Below are 21,547 nucleotides of genomic sequence, written 5' to 3' on the forward strand. Positions count from 1 at the left end.
ACAATAATTAATGTTCACCCGATTTTTTTAAAGGTTTGTGAAAAACAAATAACTAAACAGAGGGATACCATCTTTAAAGACTGTAATTACGTAAATCACGTGCTTTTAATTTTACTGCATTTGTATATAATTTTTATTATAGTTTGACGGAATACAAAAACTTCTTAGGTATATATTTATGCAATTATACAAATAATACAACATATTGATATAACATATAAGCCTTAAATCTAGAGGATGGGTTGACCAATCGATATTATCTACCGTTAAGTTTGATGTAACCATTTTGAATCATCCACTTAAGACTCCAATGATTGTTCACATTCTTGTAAGTCCAATAAGCCCATCCATAGGTTGCGCGACCAAACACTTGCAGCTGTGCATTTGCAAATTTTTGATATTCCTCCTTTGTTCCATTCACTTTCCACTCAGCAACCCATTCTCCTTCATCAACATTAAAATGAAATATTCCTAGATATTAAGTGCTAAAGAATTTAATTAGGTAATTTATAAGCTTCAAATTACAAAAACACCAAAAACATAAAAAACAAAAAAAAAACCAAAAAAAAAAAAACCCCTTAAAAAGGATGTTTGATTTATTTAAATACTAGTGCCCTAAATAAGGTTGGTTTTTGTAACAAAACGGTATTGTTTGTAAGACATAAAATTCATTTGTTACAAATAATAAGAAACAGAGGTAGTATGAGTTTTAGTGAGAAAAAAAAATTACATTTATGTTTAGAGAAAAAAGTAATTTAATGTGAAAAGAGATACTGTACGATGTGGTCCTAACCAATATTAAATCGCCATTATTTTACATCAATGTTGATTTGCCAAGTGTGATACACTTTAGCCCGCAAGGCTATCATATTTTAGCACCTTGATAGAGGTTGGTTAAGTTTCCAAGTTAAGGTTAATGGCCATGTATTAATCCAATCAAGGGGCTACTTTCATTGTCTTAATATTGATTATCTTCTTTATTATTCCTAACTGTCCTATTATATTCTTAATTAGATTAGATGTATATGTTAGAGGTTATAATATCAGCATTCATGGTACAGCTACTGTATGCAACCTAGTACAGTATAAGCTGGCTTTCCTTTAATTTGATTACTTACCAACAAAAGTAAGGGGGCCGTTGGAGGTGGTGACATAGCCCAATTCCGAGGATCTGTTGTTGTAGATGAAGTCGAGGTTGTGTTTGACACTCATGCTGTTTACATCATAAATGCTGTAGTAATGGACATCAATTACAGTTAACTGCAATGCACTAGCAAGGGGAAACAACTCCCTTGGATCCATAGGCTGCTTTAAGCGATTGTTCATCATAACATACGCGCTTGAAGAGTGCTTGCGCACTGCATCATATCCTGCCTTATAGTACTTTTTTAAGGTATCCACAGTCACTACAGGCGCTACAGGTTCATTGAGCAGCTCTACTGCTAGAAGGTTAGGGAATTTCGCGTATCTGCATTCAAATGACAGTATGCTTACAACTTTCAGTATGAAATGTCAGCTACATATACAAGGTACTTCCTCCGTCCCTTGATTAGATGCCTACTTCTCTTTATTATGTGAGTAATAAATGCTAGATATAGACATCTAATAAAGGGACGGAGGGAGTAGTGCTTAGTACCTGGATGTTAAAAAGTCGATAACAGCAACAGTCTGTTCTATATATATAGTATTATTGGATTTTCCCCAATTAATAGTTCCATCTCTAGTTCCACTGTGTTCAAATCCATTTTGTGCCCCGGGTGCTGCGTGTAGGTCTATTATAACCTGGACTCCATATTTTCTACAGGTTAACAATATGCACTTGACAATATTAGTCCCTTTTTTACAAATTATTTGATCAGGAGCAATTGAATAAAAAGGACAGCGAGTATAAAAAGAAAAAAGTACTGTGCCCAAGTGAAGGCGTTGTCCAAAGACTGCAACGATCCTCCCACGAAAGGCTTAGGAGGTGTCGGGTCACTGGTTATCCACCATCCTACAGGAATCCTAACAGCATTGAGTCCATTTTGAGAAATAAACCTGAAATCATCTTCTACTATAAAAGTTCTCCAATGTTCCTGATACAATGAACAAATTTATGTTCTGTGACAAAGTATCGACTTTCAAAATTTTAAGCAAGAAATTAGAATTTAAGTTTGTGCTGCTTACCCTCATAACCTGTGGAGCTTGTTCAGAGCCATAACCATTAGTGACCTGAAATTCGCCTTGTAAGGTTTCAACAATTTTTATCACGAAAACCGATGGGTTATCATCCCCCCAGCCACCATCCCCTGCATAATCTGCAGTGACCTGATCCTGTGTCTTTGCCTGCAGGAAAAAAAAAATTAAGAACTAATCATCTCGCTTAAGCCACCAAATTTATACTGAAATTACTCGTAGAATAACTTGCACATATGATTCTAGCAGGGAAAGTAAGGAGGACAGTAAGAGTTAAATTAAACCTGTAGAAATAGACCATTAGGAGCTTGAATTCGAACACGATTTTTGTCATCAGACTTTCTGACAATCCGAAATATTTCAGAAGATTTTGGGGCATTGGCTACTGCAACTACTGCAGGGCTGCCTCTGCTGGCTTGCACTCCTGCGAACTGATTGTTGGACACCCGAAAATTGAACGTGTTTTCCTTGATTCTCCATAGCTACACCAAAATTTTGTTAAATACATGAAAATTGTTGAACAGTTAAATTAAGTTTATGTGTTTAGATGATGTAGCTCACCTTGAAGGTTTCCCAACCTGATGCAGAAGTTCTGTTAGCTACTAAGATTGTCCCTCCGCCTTTCTCAGCGCAGACGTACTTGCCAATAGTCACTGATTTTAGCCGAATCTTTGTTCCATCCTGTAAAAAATAAATAGTACTACACAAATTCAGTGTCCTTAGTATAGAAATAATATGCTTTTATGTTATATTAGAATTTTGGCATAAAATGGAACTCCTTTCCTCATTAGAATTGTACATGTAGACACATCAGTAGAAAATGCAACTTCAAATTTAATAAGGTATCACATTCTGAAAGAGTGAAAGTTACTCTTCATGTGACCATGTACAAACTTAGTTAGTAGTCATGTATATATTAACATGACACGATCTGATGTTACAAGAGTTAGTAATAACACGTGACAACTAATCTCGGACAAAGATGAAATTTAGACGACAAGCAAGAGATAAATACAAACCAGCAAGTCTTTGTTGGGAATGCCATCAAAAAGAGAAGGTTTAATCCATCCTTCAGTAACAAGCCATCCTCCAAGATTAACTGCCTTAACTTGAAAACCCGGGTTTACGTGATGACTTCTGTGAGCCCTCCCGGCTTGGCACCCTATTATCAAACTTTGTATAAAAACTCCCACTAACAATGAGCATAAGAAAGTGAATTTAGCACCAACCTTCATTATATTGTGATGAATTTTCAGTTGCTGCATGCACCTGACAATTGATATTTTCTGCTAATAAAATTGTGAATTTAAGGGGGTATTTATACAATGTTGTAAATTAGAGATTATGGGAAGGAATCACAACGATGCAACTATTTGGTGGACATCATTTGGCAACGAAAGCACTAGTCTAGTTATATAATCAATGTTTGATGAACGAGATACATGTGAATATTTTAAAAATTTTATTGCTAGTTTTATGTACTTGCAAAACTAATACTTGCAACATTTTCTAACTATGTAATAAAAACTGAAAACTCTAGCTAGCTAGGTTATTAATGACATTTTATGTGACACATCTTCCTATTTGGGTTTGGCAAAGTGTGGAGAACGGTTCAAGGCGTAATGATGCATGGCTTAGGAGTTTAAGCAATGGACTATTGCTTGGTGTTAAGAAATGGTGGGGAACAAAGGGCTGACTTCGTATGAAAATATCTCAAAATCTAGAGATGATTTTGAGGTGATTCAAGTTTGAGGTGATAGCTTGTCTCAATATCTTTCCAACAACTAGTCATAAGCTCGTTTTGGAGAAAAAACGAGAAAGTTATGATCGTTTTACGAAGTGATGTCAAGTCTGCCAAGTTCGCGCTTCCGCGCAAGATATGAGTCCGCGTCCACATAAAAGGGGGCTAATGGGAGTCAGAAGATTTTGCCTGTCCGCGCAAAGTAAGCATAGCGTCCACACAAGGTGCTGCTATAGCCCGATTTTGCCACTCATTATATTATTAGCCATTGATGTTTCATTTATGCTCAGGGTATATATGCTCATAGCCGTCATGTAATAGTAGGGGAGAACATGTAGAGAGAAAAGGAGAGCCTCAATGTAAAATCTAAACACTTAAGGTTTGAGTGTTTGAGAAGGTGAGTTTGAGGTGGAAGCTTTCATGGTGTTTGAAAGCTTGTAATATACATTGTTTTTCATCAAATTATTATTCTATAGTGGATTGGTGGGTTTTTCTCCCGGTTCTCGGGTTTTCCACGGTGCTCCTTGTCTCGTTTATTACCCGTTTTTCCGTCTTCGTTGTTAATTGTCGTTAATTACAAACTAGCTAGCACATTCATTAATCCTTTCACTTCCTTACCATCCCTTACAAGTTTTTGAGTTTGCCCCACCTGATTTATCGAAGCTTAGCTTCGATTACATTTAGGTCCGACCTGAGTCGCACACCTGGCTTATGGTGGGTGAGTCTTCCAACAAGAGATTCTTGCATTCGGTAAGGCTAGAACTTAAGACCTTCCTTAAGAGATATCAAGCTGCTTACCACTTGAGCTAACTCTTGTTTACCAGCCTTTTAAAACGGTTTAAAGTTAAAGTTATTACTATTGTTTAATTTTTTAAAAGAAAGAGTTATTACTAAAATGCTAAACCTTGGTGAACTTGTGAATAATCAAATTAAACATTCTAATTTTAAGATAGGCCAGGTTATTTTGTCAATGAAATTGCACCCCAAAAAAAAAAAAAAACAAAAAACTTGTCAATGACTTCCTTTTTTTTTTAAAAAAAAAAAAACAAATAAGATGAAGATTCTTACCAATAATAGCTCAAAAATTAGATGTACTAGTTTTTTTTGTTAATAAATATGATTTGCTCTTTAAAATTAATTCTTATACTCCGATTCCATCTAGTCACTATTATTGATAGTTTTCTTATTGGGAAAGTTTAGGCATGTCAATTAGACATTTTTTGTGAGCTCTTTAAGGGTTAAAAAAAATATATATATATACTTCGCATTTAGTTGTGAACACCAAGTCCTTTCTCATGAATAATAACGGGTCATGCTAATTTGACCAGCCCAATTCATGAGTAATTACTAATTATAGCAATTCTGCGTTGCCCATGTGCTACAAATACATGCAAGCTGGTCCGCTTGATGTTTAAGTTGAGGCCATTGACGCATAACCACTTTGTTTCAATCACATACTTCCTCCGTTTTTAAAAACTTGCAACAATTTCCTAAAATGGGAATGTCTCAATAGTTGCAACACACTATAAATGGAAAATTATTTTAGGGAAAAACTACACTATTTTCCTTATTTAAAGCACATGACCCACTAAATTACACTCCTAACAACCATTCATCCTATTTTAAAGTGTATTAAATCATGTAGACTCCACCTTTCTTAAATACTGTAAAAAAGTGTGTGTTGCAATTATTAAAAAACGGAAAAAGTACTTTGTATTCATCACATAACAATTTTGTATATATTATTGTCATTCATTGAATCAAATTAAATATGTAAAGTAGTACTACGTATTTGACGTGCAAGGAATAATTTTTTGTTTGATTTTCTAATAAAACTTAGCATCCCTAACCTCAAAATATCGCAATCTTATAAAGGCAAATTTACATCTGCAAACTGCAATACAGTTCAACTGCTCAAGTAATCAAGTTGAAGAATGAAGATCTTAAATGCCCAACTTAAAACAAAAAAAATTATTCAATTTAACTTTTCACATGCTTTTATAAAGACGTTCACTTCAACCACACGCTTTAATTCCATATACGTAGTACTTCGTAGTATATATTTTGATTGTTATATTGATAAATAAAAGTCGTTTACATTATTTTATACCAAAGTCATAATCCCATAAAGTTGAGGTAACTGATGATCTCCATATCCACGGATGTGTACAACACCAAAGCCTTAAACTTAAAAGGGTAGCCAAATTCGACTGATATACTAACTACCGGTTAATAGTAGGGATGGCCTAGTCTGATCCGATCCAAAGAAAAAAATCCGAACCAAATCCGAGAAATAATAATCTGAATCAGACTTCGCACTTCGTTTAAAAAAATCCAACTCCGACACAGAGGAGGGTCGGAGTCGGAATCTACTTAGAATCTGACTTATCCGATCTGACTCCGACTTTTCTATGTACTTATATATTTTTTTATTATTCAATTCATGAATTTATAGGTCTTTGAAGTTGATTATAAATGGGTTGCTATTGATAATTGGGTCAAAATTAAATTTAAAGTCAGATTCGGAGTCAGATCGGGTCAGAGTCGGAGGTTAGAAATTTAAGTTGGATTCTCGGAGTCGAATATCGGATGTCGGAGGCGGAGGGAAATTAAAAATCCGACATCTTGTAGGGTCGGGGTCGGATCTAGCGGCATAGTGTGATCCGATTCGACCCATTATCATCCCTACTAGTTAGCGTGATATAGCCATTTTGAATCATCCACTTAAGAGTCCAATAGTTATTCACATTCTTGTAAGTCCAGTAAGCCCATCCAAAGGTTGCACGACCATACACTTGAAGTTGTGCTTTTGCAAAGTTTTGATAATCCTCCTTTGTTGCTCCTTTCACCTGCCACTCAGCAACCCATTCTCCTGCATTTAAATGAAAAAAAAAAATGAAAAAAATAGATGATTGATTATCATCAGTTTCAAATTTTTAAAAATGTATCAGGTGCTACATAACTATATACCATACCAACAAAAGTAAGGGGGCCATCGGAGGTAGTAATGTGACTCAATTCCGAAGACATGTTGTTGTTGATGTGGTCTATGTTCTGTTGGACACTCATGTTATCGAATATGTTGGAGAAAAGGTTGTAATAATGGACATCAATTACAGTTAACTGCAATCCACTAGCAAGGGGAAACAACTCCCTTGGATCCATTACATCTATAGGTCCTAACCGATTGGACATTATAACATACGCGCTTGAAGAGTACTTGCGCACTGTATCATATCCTTGCTCATAATAGTCCTTTAAAGTATCCAAAGATACTTCAGGCGCTCCAGGCTCATTGAGCAGCTCAACTGCTAACAAGTTAGATTGTTTTGCATATCTGCATTCAAATGACATGTATGTTAATGCATTCAGTATATATAATAAGGTCAGAACGAACATCTTGAAAGGCTTAGAAAAGTAACAGATGATCTTGAAAGTACAAGATTACATTTACATTTACATATATATACAAAGACAGGTTTTTAGAAACATGTTTCCTTCCTACTTGAATAAAGTCTACGTAGGCTATATTAAAACAAGATTTAAACTCCATTGGAAAATGAAATTTTCCTTGAAATTAAAATTACAGAATTTGAAGCTTCTAATTGTGATCAAGTACCTGGAAGCTAAGAAGTCGATCGCAGCAACACTTTGTTGTACAGAATCATCAGTTTTTCCCCATTCAATAGATCCATCTCTAGTTCCACTGTGTTCGTTCCCATTTTGTGACCCGGGTACTGCGTGCAGGTCTATTATAACCTGAATATCATATTTTCTGCAAGTTCAACATAAACACATCACATATATGAGTCCCTTATCAACAAATTATGAAGTTCTTGTGAATTTGTAATCAGCACATACTAAAAAAAATAAAGACGTACTCTGCCCAAGTGAAGGCATTGTCCAAGGCCTGCAATGATCCTCCCACGAAAGGCTTAGGTGGTGTCGGGTCACTAGCTATCCACCATCCTACAGGAATTCTAACAGCATCGAGTCCATTCTGAGAAATGAACCTGAAATCCTCCTCAACGATGAATGTGTTCCAGTGTTCCTGAGACAATGAACATGTGCATATTTTTGTCAGAAAATTTTAAATTTAAACTAGAGAAGTTGGTCTATAAACCAATATATTAAAAGAGATATATACCATATAGTATATATGCTGCTTACCCTCATAACCTCCGGGGCTTTTTCCGGGCCATAACCATTAGTGACTTGGAATTCGCCGTGAAAGGTTCTTACTATAGACATCACAAAAACAGATGGGTTATCATCTCCCCATCCACCATCCCCTGCATAATCTGCAGTGACCAGATCTTGTGTCTTTGCCTGCAGAAAAAGACCACTAGGAGCCTGAATTCGAATACGGTTTTAGTCATCAGAGTTTCTGACAATCTTAAATATTTCAGAATCTCCAGGGGTGCTAGCCTCTGTAACCACTGAAGGGTTGTCTCCACCGGCCTGTACTCCTGCAAACTTATCGTTGAACACCCGGAAATTGAATGTGTTTTCGTTGATTCTCCATAACTATATACAAAAAAAATATTGTTACAGCTTACAACAGTACCATAGAAAAATGTCTGATTATCACATTAAGATCGAGTTTAATTTGCAACAATTTAACTAAGATAGTGTTTAGATGGTAGTGAAGCTTTACCTTGAATGTTTCCCAACCAGAAGCAGAAGTTCTATTAGCAACTAAGATGCTCCCTCCACCATTCAGCACATAAATACTTTCCATTATTTGTCATTGATTTTAGTTAAATTTGTGTTCCATCCTGTACAGCTTTAAGTACTTAATTAACAGTTTAATCAAATGTCTTAAATAAGGGAATGATATGCTTCTATTTCTGATAAATAACTTGACATAAAAATCAAAAAAGAACTTTGTTTCTCATTGATAAAGAATATATAAAACGGCTATTTCACCAAATGCCACTGAGAACTTTAAAAATTCACCAAATGCCATCAGACTTTTCAGAATTCACCAAATGCCACCCAGCTTTTAAATAATTCGCCGAGTGCCATTAATAACTAACGGCCATTAACTCCGTTAGTCATTAGGGTTTAATCATGACACATGTCATGATATGATTGGTCTATTTATTTTAATTCATAAAAATTAAAAGAAAAACAAAAAAAAAAACCCAAAATTTTCCCAGCCACCTTCCCACCACCGCCAAACCCTAGCCCCTCCCCTTATCTCGCCGGAAAACGGCCGGCCACCCCCTTAACCACTAAAAAACGGCCGATCGGCCCTTTAGCACCCCACCTGACCCACCGTCGACCCCCAAAACCACCCACACAACCTACCCCGACCCCAAATACCACCAAAATGAGCTTTGATTTTAACACCCAGCGTTTTCCAACCACCGCGCAAAACCACTCCTCCTATCCTCCACCCTTGAAACGACGAAATCGACCATTCTAGATTTCCATGGTTGATTTCGGCCGTTAGAGGGTGAAGGGTTTCCACAGTCGGGTTCTATTTTGGGTTTCCATGGTCGGTTGCGGTGGCTTGGTGATGCGTCGTGTTGGTGCGTGAGGTGGTTGCGGGGGCTGGGGTGGGGATCAGCGCAGGGGTCGTCGGGTAAACGAAGTTTTGTGGGTCAGCGTGTGGGTGCTGGAGTCGGGTAGGCAGAGTTTTGGGCATTGCGTGAGATGGTTGCGGTGGTTGGGGTGGTTTTTCGGGAGGAGGAAATGGGGATTAAGTGGAGTCGACGGTTTTGGTGGGGTCAAGGGGTTCTAGCGGGAGGTCAGGGGGTTTCGGCGGAAGGTTAGGGAGTTCCGGCAGGAGGTCAAGGAGTTCCGGCGGTTGGCTTTGGGCTGTCGGTTGGCTTTGGCAAGTGGTTACGGTGGTGGGGCTGGGTTGGGTTAGGATTTAGTGTTTTTTTAATTTTAATTTTATTTATATTTTTTAAACCAATAACCGATTGACACGTGTCCACATGTGTCATGATTAAGCCTTAATGACTAACTCCGTTAGTCATTAATGGCATTCGGTGAATTATTTAAAAACTGAGTGACATTTGGTGAATTTTGAAAAGTCCGATGGCATTTGGTGAATTTTTAAAGTTCTCAGTGGCATTTGGTGAAATAGCCATATATAAAACGATCTTGGGCTTCAACCATTAGCTTAAGCTTTTGGTTGATCATGAGATGGTCTATTAACATGGCATCAAGAGCCAACGTGACACAAAAGCCACAAGTTCGAATCTCATTCACCTCTTCTTTCAAAGTGGAATATTAAATGAGAGGTTCAACCATCATCTTAAGCGGCTCACTAACACTCACCAAAATAAAAAATCTTTATTATCTCTATTATATAAGCCAATGTGATGTCCCCTGAAAAGACTTTAGGCTCTCTTTAACTTAAAAACAAATTATTATATACTACCTCCGATTTTTTTTAGTTGCAACTTTATCTTTAATTGCATTTAATTGATCAATTAAAAAGCATTCACATATTCACATCACCAATTATCAATAAAATATGTATTTAATTTGTTCAATCAATGTCATGATCTAATATATCATCTTCTATAACGACATCAAATTACTTTTCAAATTAATCAGTTTCATTAATCCCCTCAATTAGTGATTTTTTACAAAATCAATCTCTCATGTCAATCAAATCACAAATTCCCTAATTACGATAAAATTATTTCATCCATTAATCAATCACTCATCCACAAATAAATAATTTACCTAATCAAATCCCTTAAATATATTTATTTCACTCACTCATTTGATGGGTATGAAAATACATACACTAACAGTTGACTACAATTGGGTATCAAACGGAAAAACCAAAACTACAATGGTACCAAATGGCAAATCCCTTATTTTTATTTTACTACCTATTAAATTCTAAAAGTATAGATTTGATTTGGTACCACTAAGCAGTTTTCATTAGTGGTCAGCTAATTAATTTATTTTTCATTTTGCGTACCGAAAAATATTTCATAGAGGTTTTTGAGAGCTTATCACAGTTGAATCGATCTGAATTTGGGCGGGTTTAAGGCAGTTTTTTTTGCTCGGTTCGAAAATGGCCTACAAAGCCCGCAGGCCCGACCATTTTGGGCGGGTTTGGACATAGGATTTTCTAGAGGTGATCAAAATCAGGCCGGGCCAGGCCGTAACACAATTCTTCATGCCTAAACCCGCAGAAAAGTTACGGGCTAGTCAGGCTAAAGCAGGCTTTCGGGCTTTTTCGGGACGGGTTCGGGCTTTTTAACAAAAAATGCGTTTTATACTTTCCCAAACCCGCCCTATTTTCGGCCGAATCGGGCCGGGCCAATGTTGATCACCTCCATGATTTTCGACTGGAAGCTAGGCTCGACACGAAAAATTGGCAGATTTTTAAGCCTCGGCCTGCTCATTGATCAGGTCTAGGTTTTTGGGAGTATTTTAGTTCCAATTTTGAACTTTATTTGGTTCCTTTAGCATTAAAATGACCCCCAAAATTTTATCGGAACATTTTTTGTACCGTAAAATGAGAAAAAAAAAATAATTAGCTAACCACAAACGGAAACCATTAAGTTGTATCAAAAGCTATACTTTTAGAATTTGATAGTAATAAAATAAAAAGATATTTGAAAAAATTGTAAATAATAATCCCAACTTTGTTGCCTGATTTTCTTTTAATAATCCTAACTTTGGATTATTCTGGAATAATCCTAACTTTTGGAGGGTGTTTACTTTCTTCAATTCCAAACCAGTCAACGAAAGTCAATGACCTGTTATAATAGGTCATGTGCCACGTATCAAGTTGTAATTGGTCTAAAAAAATTAAAGTTAAAAAATAATAAAAAAAAACCCCTTATCCCTCTCGGATCACCGTAATTCCCACCTTGTAACGCCAGCCGACCGCCCCAACCCCCTCCCTTCCCATGCCCCGATGTGCGCCGGTTTTCCCCCAACCCCCCACGGTAGAGGTTGCGACCCATCCACACCCACAATAGCCTTCTTTTTCAGTTCTCTGCCTACATCAAAAAGCCTAACCGAACTCCCTTTAACCCCTCCATCCATTCAAAACACCATGAAAACTGCTCCCTCACAAACGAGAACCCTCAATCGCCCTTCCCCACCATGGAAAACCTTAGCCGCTAGTGTTTTGAGGTGGTGGGAAGGGCAATTGGACGTTTTCGAAGTGGGGGAGGGGTTTTCTTAGCTTGGTGGTTGCGTGGGGGTTTAAGGGAGGGGGGATGGTGGTTTAGCGGGGAAGCGGTAGGGGCGACGCCAGGGGTGGAGGAGGGCCCATTGGCCGACGATGGAGGAAGCTAGGTTGAGTGGTGGCCGGATCGTTTGGGGTGGTTGGGGTTTGGCTGGTTGATTTTTTCTAAGTTTTGTTTTGTTTTTGTTTTAAAATTATTTTTAACCAATTAACAAGCGACACGTGTCAATTAAAATAACAAAAAGTAACCCATTCAACCGGTCATCGGTAATTGGGATTGAAGAAAGAAAACAACCCCAAAAGTTGGGATTATTCCATAATATTAAAAAGTTGGAATTATTAAAAGAAAATCAGGCAAAGTTGGGATTATTATTTACAACTTTTCCAATATATTTTAGATAGGTACCAAAAATCAAAGTATGGTCTTGGCTTGGTGTTGACAAATTTTCAATTAGCCATAATAAATCTACAACACTTTAGGCAATTTAAAAGTTAGTACTCCGTAGTATTTAAAGATCTTGAAGAGAGTGGGGGATAGCTCAAGTAGTTAGAGCTCTCCTTCAAATTTCAAAAGATTTTGAGATCGATTCTCATTACCTAAACATCCTAAAATAGATTTTTTTTTTAATTTTTTTAAAAAGGTAATCCATAACCATTATAAAAATGCAAAAGTTGCTACTATTCCTTATGAATAGTGTTTTTTGGTGCTATTACATAGGTGCCCCTGAATTCATTGAATTGCCGATTTTGCCCTTGCTTTCTCACCTACTTCCTCACCTTCTTCCCCTCTGTCTTTCTATCTCAGAAGAAAAAAGGTCAGATTTAGGGGAAACAATGAGAGAGAACCTAGAGAGAGAAAACTAAAACTTCAGCAACTCAAGACCACCGATCATCCCTTTCGACGATGGGGCTTCGGGATTTTTGCATATATGTTAATGTTGTTTTCGAATTTTTTGGGTTGAATCTTTGTGGGTGTATTTGTGTGTAGGAAAAAGAAGAATTTCTTGAAAAACCCAGTTCTTTATTTTACAATTTTCGTTGATTCAAGCATGATGATGAACTGGGTATTTCTTTTTTTAGTCAATTTTTTTTTTCTTAACAGAAATTAAAAGTGAATGGAATTGAAATAGAACATAAAAAAAAAGAGATTCTTAGTAGTTAGGAAATTGGGGTTTAATTTTAATTTAGTGGTGAATAAGTTAGTAATTTCCCCTAATTTGATTTTAAACAGAAGGAAAGAAAGAGGAATTGACATGGAAGAACAGGGCTTGGAAGGTGGTCAACCTGTAGATCAGTCGAGACATCCATCTGGGATCATCCCAACTCTGCAGTATTCTTGAGGTAAGATCTCTATCCTTTAATTTTTATAATCATCTAATATCAATTTTGACAATCTTTTCACAGTAATCCTTTTTTGTGCTACGTTTCTTTGTTAAGCTTCTTAATTAATTTTCTCAAATTCGATTAATAACTTGAACTATTTTAAAATGAAGGAGTGGTGATGAAACCCTCAAGGATTTTCGCCCTTTTGATCTTAAAGGGAAAAAGAGGAAAGAAACTGTGATGAACGGCGCCGGAGGTAATGGTGTTGGGGAAGTTCCTGCCATCAATTTGATGAAACTCAGAAACTTGTAAGGTATTTTCTCTCCTTCAATTTGATGTGGTTGAATAGAAATATGTAAAAATTGCTCATTTCTGGAAGATTAGGGTGTAATTTTTTTCTTGGACTTTTGCTCAACAACTTTAATTTAGATGTTTGTTTTTTAATCATCAAAAATCATTTCTCGATCTAGCATTTCATTGTTAATCGAATTAGAGAAATTGAAGCAGCTCACATGTACTTTTTCAATTGATCAGTTGTATAGATATAAAGTAGGGATATTAGAGGATATGATAAAGCAAATTTCAGTATATTGCTTGATTTTTAGTTTTAAGCTACTAATTACATAACCAAGCTTATTTTTTTACATTTAATTTATTTCATGTATTTATTGTTTGTATTTCTCATCCATTAGACCAAAATAAATCCTTCTTAAAAAAATATATGGTCAAAGTTAATAAATAAACCATGCAAATGTCAAAATGTTCCTCCATATATACAAATAATTAAAGAACGGAGGAATTGAAGTATATATATCATTCAGTTAATAATAAAGCATGATACGAGTATTATGATAATTTTTATTTTCATCGCATAAATATGATGTTGATTATGATTCATGATCTTTCAATTTTCTTTTTATTGTGTGGACATAATACAATACCCAAAAAAGACGACTCTACAATTTATTCGTCTGCCACTCTTTTCTAGCTTAGCTTGCATGATGATATAACAATCAGGAGAAAAGAAAAGAGTATAATTAAAAGCACACATCTTATGCATTTTACAGGCAAAAGAGCTACTTTGATTGGAAACTCAAACCAACGACTAGCTAGACACTTATACAAGAAGTTATTGGATGCATGTATAAAAATCTCATACCCTAACGAAATATATCTATGATTTATACGAGAATAAAAGAAACATTCATCTTGTACATATACGTTTAGACAATATACATTTGTACGAGATATTATGGGATGAGGAGCTCATAGTGTAAGTAAATATGACTATGATATACAATTATACAGGTAATCCTTAAACCTTATAAAAATGCAAAAAATTTACTGTAGCTTATGAATAGTTCTTGCTGGTGTTATTACAGAGGTGTCCTTGAATTCAAGGAACTGACGGTTTTGCCCCTGTTTGGTCACGTGGCGTTGATTCCAATGCCAGCTGTTGTTGTTGCTTTTCCTTACCAGAGTTGGTTCTGACTTGCTTTTGTGTTGATTTAGCCTTTGCTTTGGTTTGTATCGCTCTTGTTTTGGGAGTTTGCGGTTGGAATGCTCAGGTGCGGGAGTAGGCTGCTTTTGTCCGGCTGCCTGTGCAGGAATGGCTGGTATGTTTTCCTTGTTTAGATTTTTACCGTTCCTATGATTCGTAGGTTTGGGTTATTGTATTATGTTCTGTTTTAGGTTTGGTTTTTTGTTTCTGAATTAGGAGGTTATAGTCGGTGATGTATGGTTTTTGGTTAGGACAGCCTTACTTGGGCTCTACTCCAGTGTCCTTTTCCTGAAAAATTAAAAAATAATAGTTTTAGGAGACTAAGGGATGACTTCGCTGTGCTTGCATTTGTCGTGGGCTATATATAGCCTGAGGGGTGGGTTTGTTTTTGGATGTGGTGGTTTATTTGTGCTCAATTACAAATTCTCTTTGCCTTTGATCTATCTGAGTTTCCTGTGCATAGGTATTCTTTTGAGAGGTGGTTTCATTACATTTTGGTTTCTTTATGATCTCGCAGATGTAATTTGGACTACAAATTTTGAATCTCTGACAAATAGGACTTTAAATTTATGAAATTATTATTAATAAATTGAGACAGTTTACCCGTAATTTGATCTAGATTGTTTGTGTGGGTGATAGCTATTTTGCCTCTGCTTTGATTATGGCGTATAGATTCCAAGAGCTTATTGATTATTTGTTCTAGATTGATCTGTTGCATATTAGCTGTATGGTTTGCCAAATTGTATTTTAAGAGAACAACTTCTATTTCCACTGCTTTTGGAGTTTATTTGTCCCCGGTCTAAATTTGTGCTTTTCCCGGGTTACAGGCTTGCTGATTGCATTGCTTGTGGGTCTGCTGTTGCAGAGTTGCTTGTTCTGTTGGGGTTAGGATATCTGTTAAGGTATCTCTTTTGTTTCTGGCATGTACTTTTTTTGGTATATATATACTTCTTACCAGGCTTTATGCGTTCATGATGTCGCTTAGCTATCTGGAATTGTGTTCCTATATGTGTTTTTACTATTATTGTTTGGTGCATTTAGCAGCTTGTGCAGTGTAGAGTGATTCTTTATAGCTTAGCTTTTTTAAAGTTGCTAGATTAAATTATTTCTTAAATTTGGTGCATTGTATCATAACTTCCTTTAATATCATAACTTCCTTATCTATCTATATAATTTTTTTTTTCTCCTTCGTATTACAGGTTAAGGTAATGGTAATTTGTGCGTGAAAAATAACTTCCTCAGCGTCAATGGACGGAAAAATAATCAGTTTTGCCCCCATTTACGGCTCCCTTCCCAACAACAAAGGCTTCCTCCGAGCAGGTACTCAAAAACAGTAATTGGTACTATTCACAAGCTATTGGTGCCATTTACATAGATACCCAAAATCAGTAATTGGTACTTGATTTATCTGTTTATTTGTTTAAAGATTTTTTTGGTTAATTATGGGTTATTGATTAAGGAATTATGGGTTATGTATTGAGGAATTATGGATTAATTATGCTAAAATTTTGTTAATGGCATTGGCAGAGTTGAAATTTAATTTGAGTATGGAAGCAATTGATTAACACTTATCCAGCATAAATTATTTGCTTAGGAATTATTTTGTAAGTATTACATTTTTTTTTTTTTTTGTGTATTTCTCAGTGTTGGTTTCTAGCTATGCTTAGTAATTATTTTTATTTCAAGTATAGTTGTACTGTTCTAATTGCATGCTATTATAATAATTTTAAAAACATATACATGTTTAATTTTTCAAGGCTTATTATATATGATTTCTATTTAGAGTTGATGCAATTGAGTTAGTCTTAGTATTGAACCTTAATTTTATGAGCTTGGAGAATTTCTGCTCTATTTAGCTTCTGTGCAAGTATCATGATGATTGTTGTTGTGAGTGACTATAACGGGTAGCTGTTGTTTAACGCTGTTGCCGCTGTTATTCTGGTGCTGTCCTGTTACTGCTGTTCTGTTCGTCCAAAAATCATCGACCTGAAGTTGTTTTTAGCTCATAGTCCCTTCATCAATGTTTTAGATCTTGAAAAGTTATTCAATCTAGGCTCAAGAATTTATCGATTTGGAGTTGTGTGCTAGGAGTTATGCCTTCTGGAATTTACTGTGGTCTGCTACCATGGTTCTATCGCAGCGGGCTGTTATTGCTCATTTGATGCCTGTGTGGTGGTGTTGTGTTGAGTTGGTTGGGGTGCTAAAATGAATGCTTGGGCTTCTCCTATTTATTTTGTCTTTCCTTCTTCCATTTATTTACACATTAGTTATAAAGTTAAAATGTGGCCAATTTTGATTAATGACTATTTGTTCAATTGGTTTTCGATTATTTTAGGGTTTATTTGATCGTTTTGTTTCTGGTTTTTGGTTTTCGTATTTTGGGTTGAATTTGAGTGACTTATCGTTCTTTTGGGTTGAATTGTCTGATTCATAGTTGAATTGTTGATCTCTAGGTACAATTCTCTCTCTCCTTTCTCTTCTGAGGTTTCTCCAACCCTCCACTGAAGCAACTCCTGGACTTTCCACTCCATTGAAGAAGCTTGAGAGGTTATTTGATGATTCTCTTTTCTTTCACTCTCGTGTTCTAATGGTTTGAATAAAGCCAAAAAATCAAAACTTTATCATATAGAAAACTTATAATCATTAATAATAATGGAAAAGAAAAGCAGTAAATTTAAAGGGCAGTTTAGTGAACTAAGCTGGTTTTTGCAAAAAACTTTGGTTAAACCATTTCTTCTTTTGATTATGTCTACGTTGATTTCCACGCTCCTTAGTGTGGTCACTGCAAGCGTCTCTCTCCTGAGGTATCCCACTTCATTTATTGGATTGAATTGAATGATTATAAGTTTTCTATATGATAAAGTTTTGATTTTTGGTTAAATTGAATGATTATAAGTTTATTAGGTGATAAAGTTTTGATTTTTTTATTATATTATATGCTTTTTGGGTGATAAAGTTTTGAACTTTTGATTTTTATGCTTCTTGGATTATAAACTACTTTTGATCATAATTGTTTTCTTGGATGATAAAGTTTTGATCTTTTTGATTTGGCTTTGCAACTATTCTGGGTTGTCTTTGGTCTTCCCTGTAATGTTGAGCCTTCACTACCAGAAGCGTGTGATAGGTTTGAGCCTTTTTCTCTTATCTGCTTACCTCATTATAAGTTAAGTGTTCTACATTGGTAAGTTTTGAGTTGCTACTTGTTGGTACATAATTGGCATGCTTTGTCACTTTAGAAAGAGTAATTACCAGTGAATGTCAACATGTAAACCGATGATCCTGAAATTTCTTTTGCTAAAGTAAAGGTCTTTATATTGGCTTCTAATCCATGGATGATGATGTTTAGGAATCTAGGGCATCCCTCCCTTTCTACACATACCCCTCCACCACCACCACCACCACCACCAGTCCACCACGGTAAAATAAGTCTTGATAATGTAACCATTTGAAGTGACTTTTCAAATATTGGTACAACTCGATCTATTGGCATACACTAGAAATCAAAGTTTCTCTGATCAAAATGAAAAGTTAGTAATGCCTGATCTTTTTCCATGCTTACTATCTCTTTTTTTGTTTACAACAGGCTTTGTCTTGCTTTCATGGGTAGAACATGGAGGCTGGTTCATTCATTGGGAACTCTTATCTTTAATGTCAGTCTGCATTATTTCATCTCATCAGTCATCATATTGTAGATGCTGATAGTTGGCAAAAAGCTTATGAGTGTATCTCTTGCAGTTATTAAGATACTATATTATGACTGTTGTTATGCTCTTAAACTAAGCTAAAATTTTGTAGAGTTGGTGGATTTGCACTTGCAAGTTAATGCCAAGTACATTAAGATTAAGACTTTGTTGTTGACCTTTGAACTATGCGTCTATATGTTTTCCATTTCTATACAACTATACAAGTATATATGAAATATATATTTGTAATCTTTGCCTTTATTTTTATCCGGGACAAAGGTCCTGACAATGGAACATGAATATGATTTTCAGTACCTGGTGGACTGCTGGTAGATGTATAAACACTATGAAGTGCTAAACTTCTTTATTGTGTACTTTGTCTCTGAAGAGCTTAGTAATTTTTTATTGAACAATCGAGGACAAAATTTATACTTTTTTTGTTGCTGCTGGTTCAGGTTTTGTACTTCATTATCAGTCATTTTTTACTTGATCTCGGGTTTTGCATATTTTATTGTTGTCCTGTTTTAATCATTTCAGGACGAGCTTAGGCAACTATGCTTTTATGCTATTTTGTTTCTTCCATTAAAGAGCATGGTGTACAGAGATAACAAGAAGAAAGTAGCCTTCAGATTTCTGACCCATCCCCCCCCCCCCTCCACCCAAAAAAAGAGAAGTATAAAAACACACACTTTTGCACACCCCAGTCATAGCATCTAATTTTTTATATTTTATGTATTTATATTTATTTATTTACTACCTCTGTTTCTTATTACTCGCAACAAATGAGTATTATTTGTGAGATATAAAATATTCATTTGTTGCAAGTAATAAGAAACGGATCGGAGGTAGTATTTTTATTTGGAGGTCCTAGATTATCCACCAATTGAAAGGTCCTCTGGTACTCAAAGAAAAGTTATACATGAGGGGTATCAAGAACAAGTTTTTTTGCAAGAAACAGAGTTCACTAAACAGCCCTTTAAATGTACTGTATCAGTTACAAACTCTAACAATTATAATTTTCAATAGAAGAACCACTCGAAAATTTTCAACTTTAAATAGTCTAACAAACATGTATACAATTCTTTTATATATTTTACATTTAATCCATTTTACATAACTTTAACCTCTAATATTGCATTTCCTTATTACTAATCCTTATTATCACAATTATTTTAAAATAAAGCTCTTCGATATTATTTAGGTACTCAATAAACCATATTATGTTCTGAAATAATATCTAAAGCAATAGTATACTTTTTTAAAAATCATTAAATTCTAACAAATTCCTTGTTAGTGCTTACAAATTCTTGTATCCTTGCTATTACAAAACCCGAATACAACCACGAATATTACAATAACCGAACACAACTACGAATTTTACTTATCTTACAAGCTTTATCACTACCCCTTCTAACAACTTATAAATTAAAACGCCTCTATAATTATTTAACCTAAACAAAATCACGAAGACCTCAAAAAAGGAACAATTTCACGAATCATACTTATCTTGCCGTCGAGGGAGCACGCGCAACGCGCGTGCTCCAACGACTAGTAATTAATAAACATTAAGAAACCCTCCTTGCGAGAGGAATTCCGTGTCCTAAAATAGAATATATGATTAGTATTAATCTCAGCAAAATAAAAGATGGATAAAGATCAAGAGAGAAATACAAACCAGCAAGTCATTGTTAGGATTTAGGAATGCCATCAAAAAGCGAAGGTATGATCCATCCTTCAGTAACAAGCCATCCTCCAAGATTAACACTTTTAACAGCCTTCATTTTAGCGAATTCCTATTGTCAAACTTTGTATACAACAAATTCCTACTAACAATGAACATAAGAAAGTGAATTTAGCAATCTTCATTATATACATAAATCCCATGTATTTTTTTTTAATGAAATTTCAGTTGAAATGTTCTGGTTATTTAATTATATTTTAAAGGGTATTTGTATATTTATATTGTGTATGAAATATGATTACTTGGTGGACATGAATGTCAACGTGCTAGTAGTCCAGAAATAACGTGCGCTGTCGGCTAGAATAGAAATAATATGTATCGGAGCTTATCCGATGTCGTTTAAGACTTTGACTTTTTACCTAGTTGAATATTGCAAGGTATGAGACTTTAATACGTAGTACTTTATTAAGTCTTTCTCTTGAAAGTGTTACTCGTATTATATTAATCGTTTTTACATAGAGGAACATGGATAGACTAAATTTGTTTTAGTACTTGTAATAATACTAGTTTAAAACCTGTGATGTGCATTTATTGCATTTACAGTAGTAATGTTAAATTAACACAATAAGATCCAATTAATATACGTAGTAGATAAATTTATGAGTGATAATTTTCCTGAATAACAAAAAAAAGATACTCATTTCGATCAACAATGATAAAATTAGCGCACGATGGGATATTGGTTGTCCGGTTGTAATTCTTAAATGGTTCGTTTGGATACCTTCCCCCAAAGTATAACAACTTTGGCGAAAATGAACCTCAAATAATAATATCTAGCTATTATTTCTTAAAAAAAAAAATAAAAAAAAAAAAAAAAAAAAAATAGCTAATGTCCCTGCATTAGTCATTATTTTACTCACTTATCTATCTTAGCTTGATAGTGGTTGGTTAAGTTTTCAAGTTAATATATACCACTAGTAGTTTAATGGCCATGTTGCCCATGTACTAATTTAATCTAATCAAGGGGCTACCTTCATTGTCCCTACAGACAGGGGCGGGGCAAGGAAATTCGGAGCCCTGTGCAATATCTTAAAATGGATATTATTGTTACTCATCATACTCAGAATAAACCTATATACTAACTCCGTTTCATATAAAGTAGAGAGGAAAAATGTCTAATCGTTGTAAATAATATGAAACGAAGATAGTATAATTTTGGGCCCCCTTAATTACAACCTAGCTAGTATAAGGCTATCTATAAGCTGGC

At 35.2% G+C, this 21,547-nt stretch overlaps 1 protein-coding gene and 1 pseudogene across 1 annotated transcript; both read right to left on the reverse strand.

Annotated features, from left to right (window-relative positions):
- Nucleotides 1-237: 237 nt before the first annotated feature.
- Nucleotides 238-3,431, reverse strand: LOC145585275 (putative glucan 1,3-beta-glucosidase A). The gene is made up of 8 exons (XM_081641990.1): nt 3,195-3,431; nt 2,737-2,856; nt 2,460-2,657; nt 2,167-2,325; nt 1,906-2,075; nt 1,637-1,798; nt 1,119-1,468; nt 238-444 (listed from the first exon to the last, which is right to left on the reverse strand). Exons 1-8 carry the CDS (start codon nt 3,408-3,410, stop codon nt 257-259), a joined length of 1,563 nt encoding a protein of 520 aa, XP_081498116.1. The 5' UTR covers nt 3,411-3,431; the 3' UTR covers nt 238-256.
- A 3,130-nt stretch (nt 3,432-6,561) lies between these two features.
- Nucleotides 6,562-20,380, reverse strand: LOC145584282 (putative glucan 1,3-beta-glucosidase A; annotated as a pseudogene).
- Nucleotides 20,381-21,547: the final 1,167 nt, after the last annotated feature.

Source organism: Chenopodium album, chromosome 16 (assembly GCF_948465745.1).
Source record: "Chenopodium album chromosome 16, dcCheAlbu1.1, whole genome shotgun sequence".
In the NCBI taxonomy this organism is placed as follows: Eukaryota; Viridiplantae; Streptophyta; class Magnoliopsida; order Caryophyllales; family Amaranthaceae; genus Chenopodium; species Chenopodium album.